Source organism: Brassica napus, chromosome A6 (genome assembly GCF_020379485.1).
Source record: "Brassica napus cultivar Da-Ae chromosome A6, Da-Ae, whole genome shotgun sequence".
Taxonomy (NCBI): domain Eukaryota; kingdom Viridiplantae; phylum Streptophyta; class Magnoliopsida; order Brassicales; family Brassicaceae; genus Brassica; species Brassica napus.
In genome coordinates this window covers 6,939,876-6,952,779 of record NC_063439.1, presented here as the reverse complement: position 1 = coordinate 6,952,779, position 12,904 = coordinate 6,939,876, and the positions used below count along the sequence as shown (strand labels likewise).

Here is a 12,904-nt window from a genome sequence, read left to right as displayed (position 1 = left end):
AATCTGTTTCCCCTTTCACACATATTCCATAGTTACTGGTCGCCCGCTGTCTACCATACTCATATGTGTGAAAAGTGTAGCCTCGTGTGAAATACATCTGTGATGTGGTGACCTTTACAAGTGGAGATTGAATTACTTCGTGTAACCACTTAGGATAATCTGCATCGTCGTCATAATCAACCTGCAAAAATAAAGAGAACATTAAAATACAAATCATGTATGAAAAAATAGTTTGAGTTATAATACCTGATTCCGCAACCACTTAATGAAGTGCTGATCTTTCCTTTTGTCTACGTCACTTGTGGATATACCAGGAAATGTTTCTTCGACTTGAGAAACAAATAGGCTGTAAAATTAATCACATTTCATAGGAATGAATCTCTTGCAATTATATAATTAATTATATGTGTTTTGAAGTGTCCATATATGTTACCTTTCAAAATAACGCATCAATGGATCCTCGCAATTGAGTAGAATATAGGTGTGTGCACTATGAGCGTCTTGTTCACTCGACCACCAAACCTCTTTAGACTTCCCACCGAGTCGTCCAATCTGGCTAAAGATGTCTGGAACACCAGCAACTGCATATGTTGGCGCAACTCCACCATCATCATATCTTCTTGGAGCTCTTCTACGGGTACGTACTTTTGACGCAAAGTAGTACGATGTGAAGTGAGAAACTTCTTCCGTCAAACTTCCAGCAATTATAGAACCTTCAACTTTGGCGAGGTTCTTTGCTTTTCCCTTCAAATATTTCATGGCTCGCTCATACTGATACATCCATCCGTAATGTACAGGTCCACGAAGCAATGCTTCATATGGGAGGTGGACAGCTAGATGCTCCATGACGTCAAAAAATCCAGGAGGAAATATCTTCTCCAAGTTGCACAATAAGATGGGAATGTTCTCCTGAAGCTGTTCCACAACTTCTTCTTTAAGAGTGCGTGTGCTCAGATCCCTGAAAAATGCTCCAATGCCTTTTATATTCCAAAAACAATTAAACACATTGTTAGTCGTATATTATTTTGCAAACTAGACCGTTATAAAATTATTGTGATATAAAACACTACGAACCTGCAAGTGCTTCATGTACGTTTGTTGGAAGTAGCTCCGCAAATGCAAAGGGCAGTAGTCGTTGCATAAAGACATGACAATCATGACTCTTCATCCCAGAGAACTTTTGACCCTTTTCAACACATCTAGAGAGATTTGAAACATACCCATCGGGGAACTTCACTTCTGATGCCACCCAGTTGAACAACACCGACTTTTTTTCTGAAGACAGTCTGAATATCGGAACGGAAACTTGTCCATTGCTTTTAATATGTAACTCGCTTCTTGAGCAAATATCCGGCAAGTCCAACCTCGATTTTATGTTGTCTTTTGTCTTCCCTGGGACATTCAATATTGTATTCATGATGTTCTCAAAGAAATTCTTCTCTATATGCATCACATCGAGGTTGTGGCGCAGAAGAAGATCCTTCCAATATGGCAACTCCCAAAATATACTCTTCTTGTGCCAGTTGTGATGAACACCGTAAGAATCAGGCATATTACGAGGGACATGCCAATTACCACCCCAACGAACTGTTTCGTTAGCTCCGTAGTAGTCGATTTGTGCTTCAATTTGTTCTCCAGTTAGATATGGTGGAGGAGTGTCTCTCACAACCCTTTTGTGCCTAAACAAATTCTTGTTTCTTCGGTAAGGATGGCCAATGGGAAGAAATCGACGATGACAATCAAACCAACTTGTCTTCCTACCATTCTTCAGTTGAAACGCATCTGTCGTTCCATTACAATATGGACAAGCTAATCTCCCATGTGTAGTCCATCCAGACAACATCCCATATGCAGGAAAGTCACTTATGGTCCACAAAAGCATAGCTCGCATCGTAAAATTCGTCTTCGTTGAACAGTCGTACGTCCTCACCCCTGTTGACCACAAATCCTTCAACTCTTTTATCAGTGGTTGTAGGAAAACATCCAGGGACCTTTTTGGATGGTTCGGACCAGGTATCAATATCGTCAAGAATAGCAACTCCCGTTGCATGCACATCTCCGGTGGCAGGTTGTATGGCGTAAGAAAGACTGGCCACAATGAATATTGTCTCCCTGACATTCCGAACGGACTAAATCCATCTGTGCATAATCCGAGATACACATTCCGGCTATTGCTAGCAAAATCCGGATGTACTTTGTTGAAATGTTTCCAGGCTCTTGCATCTGATGGATGAGTCATCTCACCATCCGTCTGAGTATGCTCGGCATGCCATCTCATCTTTGCAGCAGTCTGCTCTGATTGATACAATCTTTTCAATCTGTCTGTAATTGGTAGGTACCACATCCTTTGGTACGGTACCCTATTACGTCCCCGTCCTTGCGGCTTGAATCGTGGCTTCTTGCAGAATCGACATACTTCTAGCTTCTCATCATCTCCCCAATAGATCATGCAGTTGTCGATGCAGACATCTATCATCTCCGAAGGCAACCCAAGACTATAAACTAATTTCTGAATCTCATAATAAGAATCAGCAGACACATTGTCTTCCGGCAAATACTCTTTAAACAAGTCCGCCCATTCGTTCATGCAACTTTCAGGTAGATTGTGATCAGTTTTAATATTCATCATTCTAGCAGCCAACGACAATTTAGAGAGACCTTCTCTACAACCACTGTAAAGTGGTTGATTCGCCGCGTTTAACATTCCGTAAAACTTTTTTGCATCTATATTAGGTTCTTCATCTTCATCATGAGCTACGAATGCATCAGCTACCATATCATGAACCCTATCATAATCTACCATCTCCTCCTGATGGTAACTATGTTCATTATGCAAATGATGATTAACCGGTTCTTCCTGAAAATTGCTATTACTACTACTAGCTTCATTCTGATCATAATTATAACCTTCCCCATGTTGAAACCAGATATAGTAATTTGGCGTGAAACCTCTATTTATTAAATGCTTCCAAACATTTTCACGGTTTGCCAATTTCGAATTGTTGCATTTCCGACAAGGACAGAACATCTTACCACTTTCTTGGGCGAGCGGTGTTGAATCTGCTTGGTGCATAAATGTCTCCAGCCCCGCAAGGTATTCTTTCGTCACTCTCCCGTTAGCATCTCTATGCATATACATCCAATTCCGCAACTCGTAAATAGTCCCAGAGCCAGCCATTTTTTTTCTTTCACGTTTTTTGTTGTTGGTGTGTTTAAAATGATGTTCAAACATCCATATTTATAGAAAATTTCGAATTTGGTAGTTGTAATTTTACTATGAAATTACGACGAAAATTAATTGGATGGCCAAAAAAAAACGTGAGCCACCTACCAAGTTGGTGGATTCAAAATTTCCTCGTTAAGTACACGTAAAATATTTCGTCGTAAAGAACTCGCGAAATTTACGTGGCTTTTACGAGGAAATAGTTTTTCCTCGTAAAAGCCACGTCAATTTACATCGTCTTTACGACGAATATGTTTTGTCGTTATCTTACGACGAAATAACGATGCTTTTCTTTTTCTACGTACTTTCCTCGCAAAATCAACGTTTTTTTACGAGGATTCTTTTTCCTCGTTAAATTTTCTCGTTAAGGTTACGTTTTCTTGTAGTGGTTTTTAAAAACGTTTCTCATTTAATATATAGGGAATATGTTTCCAAGTTTTTATAAGATGAGTAAAATAAAATAGTTATAATTTAGATGCCTAACACGTGTACTGTTTGAAAATCAAAAAGCATCTTAAGAACACCCTAGATTTTGTGTTAAATCACAATTCACAAGAGTTTAGGCAACGTATCAACTGTATGAACCACATATTAATCTGCTAAGAGTGGTCCCAAATCCTAATTCTTGTCCCAATGTTCCAACGTATTCTTAATGTTCTTTTAAAAACAATTGTTTGGGCGTGTCAGTGTAATGTCGCTACAAACATTCGGATTAATGTTTCATTTTATCTTTATTTTTGCTAAAGATACTGCTAAAGATTATTAATTGGAGGATGGTATTTAGAAATTAGAAAAAAAGAGAAGAAGAAGGTGGAAGAGCAAGTTGACGTAAAAGACAAGTTTCATGGACACCGAGAAATTGTTTGCTAATCCAATGATGTTAATTCATTCGGTAACATGCAATTCTATTGGACTGTGATGATCATTTTATATTTTATTTTATTTACATATCCTTTTAAACTAGTAGAAAGCCTTCTTTTTATTCATATAGGTTGGATAAGTTTCATATGTATACATCGCAAACAAATACATTATCAAACATATATAGATTTGAATTGATTCCAAACTAAACTCTATAAATAGTATATCGTATGAGAATCATTAGATCTAGTTATCTAAATATGTCTTCCAAATTACAAAAAAAAAAAGAAAAAAAAAACAATTTCGGCCATCAACGAAATGGGAGTGTTAAATCTTGTTTTGTGAGTGTTACAAAAAAAATATTTTTTTGTGTTTCTTGGCATGAAGAGTCTTAAAATCTATTGTCTTAGAAAGGGACATCAAACTTTAATCATGAGATAACTCCGTTTAAACACATGACCAAGTTTTCAATCAACAGATCATTGTGAACTCACAACTTACTACTTAAATTGTAAACGTACAAGTGCCATAAGCCCCGTTGAAACCTAAAGAAAAAGGTGCTTCTTAACCTTTGACTATCATAGTATAGTGTACTTTATAATATCTTAGATTTAACTTATCTCAAAACCATACTATTTATTTACAAATTTTAATTTCCAGATTATAACTAATAGTAGAAGAGGCCATCCAAACTCCTTAAAACGAAGAACCCTGAATCTCTTGGAGTATTTGATAGCTGATTCTTGTGTACTAGATAAATTACACATGTAGTATAAGTCTGTATAACACAATTTTTATTAATTTATTATGGAAATACCCAAATTTCTATCACTCGTCTAAAATTATGAGTATTGGCTTGAAAGTCAACGACCTCTTTGGGTAAAAGAGGACGGACAGAAGATTACCAAAGCAGCATCTGTTGTCAGGCACGTGTACATTCTCTTTTCCTTTTTAAAACATCAGTATAACTCTATTAATTTACCATTTATGTGTATGGTCACGTGGAGTTGTTTTATTGGATGACAGAAGGTACTTGGGAATGGTGAGCTGGGACGCGAAAAAGAGCGAGCGCTCTTTGTATAATTTTCACTTTCCATTTATCTACTTTTTAGCTTTTATAAACTGGATATCTCAGCAAAAAATTACTCAGTAATCAAATCTTATATAATCTAATTTCAATGGTGACTAGTATATTTATGATTTAAAACTTTTCAATGTAAGTACAATGCTTTTTAAAAAAATATATAGGACACTTGCCCAAAAAGTTGAAAGACATTTGCCCTTATACAGAAGGGTTAAAGAGTTAAGGGGACATCGCACGAGCTTTTTTCGTGGATTTTCGTTAATTTATTTTTCGCTCTTTCTTTCTGACTTTGTTCTTTTAGATTTGTATGCACTCTACTTTAGCACTTTGCGATTTTTAATAGTTTTTCCGTAATATCCAAGACTATTGTGGATACATAATTGATGATCAATAATACAATTTATAGCAGACATGCCTAAACTTGGATTTAAACGGCTTGTCTTTTATGCTATATTGTTTGACGTTTGATTTGTATGTTACGAGTTACGACACTGAGCTGACACCAGTTCATCAATCGTCCAAGTTAAATGCATTGTTGAAAACCAGCACTGCTTCGAAAAAGATACTAACATGCATTATCAAATATACTTAACTGGCGGATGTACATCGATTAAGAAGGTGGCACTTGCACCAATGAAAATTTCAAATTGTTTGTAACATACCTAAATTTTACCATTTCTCTCCTACTGAAGAATACATTTTAACCTTATTTTTATATTATATGTGGTTTGCCACCTCAAAATTTTTATGCTACATCCGCCACGCCATTGCTTAACTCCAGTCTTCATATAACTGAGCATAAATATTTTTTAAAATAATCATGAAAGGTTTGGTGTAGTGGTATCGCCTCGACGATCAAGAATTAAATTCGTTACAATATTTCACTTGCACATTTCTTATGGCCACGTATGGGGTTCTTAGCTCAAAAATGCCTATGTTAGAAAAATAAATTTCGGAACTAACACTTAGTTATATATATATATATATATATAATATAGAACATACTATATGACATAAACTAAATTTACTCCTTCAAATTTCCTAGTCTCAACCGATAATTTGTTTTAGAAATACCACCCTCGATAACTATGATTATATATCTTTGATATCTAATGTTTTGCATGTGCCCATACTAACAGTGGAAATGGGAATGTACCCCTATAAAGCAACTTCTATATCGAATCACAACACCAACATACATTTATGTAAACTAGACACACAAGTTTATAAGTAAATAACAAATCCAGGAGAACCCTTTCCGTGTGTCACCATAGTAACCATTCAATGTTATGCATTTCTAGGGATTCAATTTATTTTCTCGTTCTTAGAACTTCAACAGGCTGAAACAGATCAAAATGTAGTCTAATTTCTACATATCTTCAAGGTTGCTCCGCGGTGTATAAGCCGAGATCAAAGGCGTGACGTTCTCTCCAATACATGGTGGCTATATATAATAATTAATTAAGTTTTTAGGGTTAATTTTCTTTTTAAAGTTAAATGTAGTTTAATCTGTGGGCCGTAGTAAAATGTAGAAGAATGTTGGTGGACTCGTGGGGATATGTGCTTTAATATGTAGTTTCTGAGTTGTATAAAAAAGCAACATGGAGATAACATCTAAACACAATATTACAAATTTACAAAAAGCAGTTTAAAATATATATTTTTACTTAAAAATCTCTCTGTTAAGTAGTCAAAGTTTGGAACTTGAACACCATCAAATTCATCAATCTTACTCCAAGTTGTCTAAATCCCTCTCCCATTCTATCTCTATAATAACCAATCTTTATTCACCAAACAACTTAAGTTCATACATATATATATTAATTCTCTCTGTCACAGAACGTAAGAAAAAACAACAACATGAAGGTTAGTTTTGTGAACCTTTGTGTTTATTGAGTATATAATCATAAATCATATGCGCTTCATTGAATTTTTTCTTTCTCATATGGTTTCTGAAATTTTGTTTTTTCTTGTTGTATTCAGTTATTCGGGTGGATGCAAAACAAGCGAAATGCGAAATATGAGAATCATAACAGAACAAGCACTTCCTCTGCTTCATCTCGTAAGCTCTTACTTTCATTAAATCTTAACTTCAAGACTGTTGTCTGCTAGGAATATGTGCAAAGCAATGCCCCCAAGAGTCTTGTCACTTTAGAATTTCTTGTCCTCATTCTTGTTTTTGGATCTCATTTTAACAAGATTCTTGTCTTTGCTTCTTCTGAATTTGATTGGTCCTCTAAATTTTGTTCCCTGTCTTGAATCTTGTTCTTAGATCATTTGAAGCAAGAGCCAAGGGAGGAGTTTAGCGACTGGCCCCACGCGCTGCTTGCTATTGGAACTTTTGGTTCAACAAGCAACGGTGTGAGTGACACCAAAAGCAAGAATGTTCATGAAGAGATCGAAGAAGAGAAGGAGGCTATCTCTCAACCCGAGCAAGAAGAAGAGCCTTCTTCCTCTGATGATATTGATGATTTTACTCCCGAGGAGGTGGGGAAGTTGCAGAAGGAGTTGATAAAGCTCTTGTCAAGAACTAAGAAAAGGAAGTCTGATGTGAATAGAGAGCTCATGAAAAATCTTCCATTGGATAGATTCTTGAATTGTCCATCGAGTTTAGAGGTCGAGAGGCGAATCAGCAATGCGCTATGCGCTGTTGTGGATTCATCTGAAGGGAATAAGGATGAAGATATGGAACGAACGATTAACGCTATATTAGGCAGATGCAAAGAGATATCTATAGAAAGTAAGAAGAAGACAGACATAAGCAAGAAGTCTTTCTCATATCTTTTCAAGAAGATCTTTGTTTGCTCAGATGGAATTTCTACGTCACCAAGCCCTAGCTTGAGAGACACGCTTCAAGAATCGAGAATGGAGAAGGTAAACAACATGTATTTACATATTTGATTTAAAGATTTTTTTTTTTTAAATCTCAGTTTCTGATCAAAATAAATTTACAGTTGTTGAAGATGATGCTACATAAGAAAATTAATTCTCAAGCCTCCTCAAAGCCAGCATCATCTACAACAAAGAGATACTTGGAAGACAAGAAACAGCTCTCTTTGAAGAGTGAAGAAGAAGAAACCAACGAGAGAAGAAGCAGTAGTGAGGGACATAAATGGGTCAAAACAGATTCTGACTGTGAGTTTTCATCAAATACTCATTAACTTTACTAAAATTCAAAAAGAAACAAGAGCTGACTCGATCTTCTTTTGCTTACAGTCATAGTTCTTGAGATCTGATGGTCCTTCAAGCTCTTGGAATAACCTATCAATAACAAAGGTAACTAAGACAACACAAGTGAATCTCTTAAGCTTTTTGTGTTTCTCTTTCCTAAAACTTACGTGAGATACTCGGTTTTATCAACTATGCAGATTCAACTCTCTTCGAGAAAATTCAAAAAGAAATAATGAAAACGGTTTTCTTATTTCGGAGGAAAATTTTGGAGCATCAGCACATGTATACCTTCTTGTTTTTTTGCATGATTTGTTCTGTGGCCAATTGGGTCCATTGAACCAAACATGTTCTTGAGACATACATACATGTGTATGGGAATGCATGGACACATACATGTGCCTACGTGATCATTTGTGTAATTTTAAGGTGGATAACCTTAGCTTATAAAGATTAGTACTGCTTCTTCATTATTACATTCTTTCTGCATTTGATTTAGTTATTTTGTAAAAGACAAGTAAGATCTTGAAATGAATAATAATACTTGTTCTAGTTTAACCAACTCAAACAATTAGACTCTTAGATCATTCTGTCCCAATTTCTAACCCATATACCACTACTTGGTTGAGTTAATTAATCAAACAATTTATATTAAAATAAAATCATAAAGCCAACTACATCTAACTAATTAAAACAAGTTAAACTGAGTTTTGTTTTTATTCAACTAGTTCATCAAAAAAAAATTACGCTGATTAATTATGTTATTATAAACTATAAGAAACACTACAAAACCTATTTTAAAGCCGACAATTCTATAATCCACATGTTCCTAAATATAAGATGTTTAGGTAGAAGCACACATATTAAGAAAATTATTTTTTGTCTAGAAAGTATCATTAAAACTACAAATTAATGGTATTCAACCAATTACAAAATAGACTATTAAAATATGATTGAGTATACAGTTTTTAATAAAGTAAAAGTTACATAGAAAAATAAAAACATTTTATATATTGAAACATCAAAATTCTGTAAAACATCTTACTTGTAGGAACAGAGGGAGTATGTCTTATAAAAATTCACGCATGCCTTCGTAAGAGCATCTCCAAGGGCACTCTATTTTTTCCTCTATAATTTACACTAAAATAGAGTAACTCTATTATAGAGTTAAATTTGCTCCAATGGTTCACTCTATAATAGAGTTACTCTATAATAGAGTGAAATATAGAGTATTCTTATTTTTCACTCTATATTTGGAGTAAAAAAATAAGATTACTCTATATTTCACTCTATTATAGAGTAACTCTATTATAGAGTGAACCATTGGAGCAAATCCAACTCTATAATAGAGTTACTCTATTTTAAAGTGAAATATAGAGAAAATTATAGAGTACCATTGGAGATGGTCTAACTCAACGTGAACCGCCCTGTGAAATCCACATATGACAATACTTCTTGCATCATGCCGAATATCTTCTATGAACATTTTCTTCTTTAATCTGCATAGTTCACTTTTATTAAGATTAAAAACTTAGATTTTCTAGTGTAGAAATATTAATGAATCCATCAAAGATTAAAAGGGCTTTTACATTCCTCGGAAGATTTAGAATCGAATTGATTGCGAGTACCATGTAACAATTAACTTGATGTAACAGTTAATAATGGGTTAATTTAGAGAGAGCACTCCTCAACCATTCAGAAATTTTGAGGTTTTAGCCCAAGCCCATTTCAAACACAAGGGTTGAGTATTCACATGATTTAAAAAGAGGAGAAGCCTGCTTAACTATTCTTTTCTTAGAAAAACTGTAAACCACCAACATGTATATATCCCAGTAAGATTTTGGTTTGGGTTTAATGAACAGTATCAGATTATGTCTTTTCTTCATTTTCCCAAACACGTTTTTATAACAAGTCGTAAACGTGAAGGAACAACGTATGGACTATTGCATCCGTGAAAGAGGCCATTGATTTAGTTGTTGACCAATTCTTTTTCTTTTTTGATAATCGAGTGTTCTGGCCCCACCATGGTGGTCCAGACTAGAACCGAACCCTTTAGTGGCGCGGACGCACATCCGAAAATAGATCATAGCCAGGCAACGATCTTCAGTCTCGGGCGCCAAAGCAAATCCGCATGTAAATTCTCTAGTGGCCAGTGCGAGTCGAACCCGGAACCGTACTTGCAGCCATAAGCCGTTTACCACCAGACTAACTCGTCCTGGTTTATTGACCAATTCTTATTAGGTGGAATGTGGGATCATAATATCTTCCCTTTCTCTTTCTTTCTATAGGAACTTACGAAGTGGAGAAAACACGCGAATCACACCATACTGTTGCGAGTGCGCCGGACAGATTGCACAACTTGTTGCAATTTTAACATATGAGTCTATTTAAAATCACGTGTTTTAAAATTCCTGTCGGGTTTCAGACAAGATGTGTATGCTTTTTTTTCACGAAATTTCGTTGAGGGGCTAGGAGTAGGGCCGTAGGGTCACACATGCCCCCACATACTATTTTGTTAAAATCGTCGTTAAAGTAACTAACGCGAGGGTATTTCGCATTCGTTGAAAAAGGCTACGAATGTGAGGGCTAACTACGATGATGCCACCACAATGAGTTCTTGTGAAAGGGCAATTTTGTAGATACAAGCATCTTTGGAGTCCTTTTTGAGTTTGTCGAACGGTGTTTAGTAACGTTTTGTAGTCGGTTCTTCATTATTTTATTATTTCATCTTTGTGTGCCAGGAAAACCTGAGGAAATTCTAACCTGAAATCTGACCGTCGATAAATAGATAAACTGTACCAAACTAAACAAAAAAGTTTGACATACAATCCCACTATATAAAAGAAGCTATTTTTAAGCTTCCTAAAGCTATCCACATGGTCAAAATAATCAGGACCAATCAAAGTGCCATGTCATTGTGGACTAGGCTTGGATACAAAAATTAAGTTAACCTTTGCAGCCCATTTAAACCATTTCGCAGCCCAACCTAAAATCTAATTCTCAAAAATCTAAAAATCACTCATCCTCCCCCTAACCTAAACGCCGTCTCATAATGGTTTCCAGAAGCTGATAAGATCAAAGATTCAACTAGACAAAGCAAGCAGCTTGAGGAACCAAAAGTTATGGATTGGCGTTGTTTTATCGGCTTTTTCAGTTCAAGTTTATTTTGTGAAGAAGAGTATTTGTTGCTTGGGTCATCTTCTTGCATTTTCATGCGATTGAGTTTGTAAGTCTCAGAAGCATCTTTACGGTTTGTTTTCTGATGGAATGTACTGTTTCATAATTGCAATGCGTACTTCTTTTCATTATATATGGATGAGATGAGATGTGACCGAATAAATTTCGAAACATGATTCAATTATCTCCATATTTATTATGTGTGATTCATGCCAGATTGGTTAAAGACATTGACTGTGAAGCTCTCCTGAATTTTAAGTAAGCAATTAAATGACTATAAACAATTTGTGGTCTGATTTATTATATGCTAAATTTTATACATATGAACTTAGTAAATAGTTCTTTTTTTTGCCACTGAGGGGACATAGACAACATGGGAGCATAAATAAATGTTACCCTCATCTCAGAGGCTAGGGGTTCCTCAACGATTCTTTGGTGTGGTAAGATACTTTTCTTTAAAAGTTACTTGGAGTCACTATAGTTGGAATCACATTATTATTTCCTAAAGTTAGATGCTTATGTCGTCATTACATATGTTTCTTTTAAATTGATAACCTCTTACTTTCATCCCTAAAGCTTAGAATCTGGGCCTTTAGAGGATATTCAGAATCGGATACATGATGCGCTGGAGGAATTTGCAATAACGGGTAATTGCCACATTAGCACTTATTTTTAAGCATCTGACACTATTTTGGTGGCGTATATAAGTTAAAAGATAGTGAATTATTTTCCAACATTTGTAGCCAATAATGACTTAGATCTCATACAAGAAAGGAAATGCCAACTTGGACTTTTCAGGTGGCTCTTATATCTATGTCTCTCGAAAGACATGTCTCTTAGCTGGAACAGAGGATGTGCACTTAGGTTATAAATTATAGGACTGGGCCGAGGGATAGGCCGCAACGTTGGGTTTGGAGGATTGCAAGGAGAATGTTGACAGAGATGGTGGCGATGACATAAGTTAAAATGGCGGTAAAGAGAAGAAACATGTGGTGTTGGACTCCAACAAAAGTTAACTATTTTAGGATGTTTTTTAACCAGTATTCAACTTCTGAGCAGCCACTGATCGATATGTGTAAAAGCGAAATCGTAGACCTGTGTATGTGAAAGAGAAAAAAATAAGCAGTTGAAGAATCATGTGAAAAAATAAGGGATACTTTTATGCAACGATTGTTATTTTAGATCAGCTTTCTCTATTTGTAGCAGAGAATATAAAGACAAATAAGTTTTGAAATAGTGGCCATTTTTAGTGTAGAGAAACAAACATTCGTTGTCATCATCGTATGAGTTTTTATTTTTGATCAGAAAAAGAGAGAAAATAACATTTGAGGTCATCATTGTGAAATCCAATTAGGATTTCTCCTCTGTTTTTGGGGATTGTTATGAAACTA

General features: G+C 35.4%; 1 protein-coding gene across 1 annotated transcript; it reads left to right on the top strand.

Annotated features, from left to right (window-relative positions):
• Positions 1-6,471: 6,471 nt before the first annotated feature.
• LOC106351395 (protein LAZY 2-like) lies at positions 6,472-9,381 on the top strand. Its single transcript, XM_022688177.2, has 4 exons — positions 6,472-7,034; positions 7,152-7,230; positions 7,441-8,042; positions 8,123-9,381. The coding sequence occupies exons 1-4, from the start codon at positions 7,029-7,031 to the stop codon at positions 8,327-8,329; spliced, it is 894 nt and encodes a 297-aa protein (XP_022543898.2). The 5' UTR covers positions 6,472-7,028; the 3' UTR covers positions 8,330-9,381.
• The last annotated feature ends 3,523 nt before the right edge of the window (positions 9,382-12,904 follow it).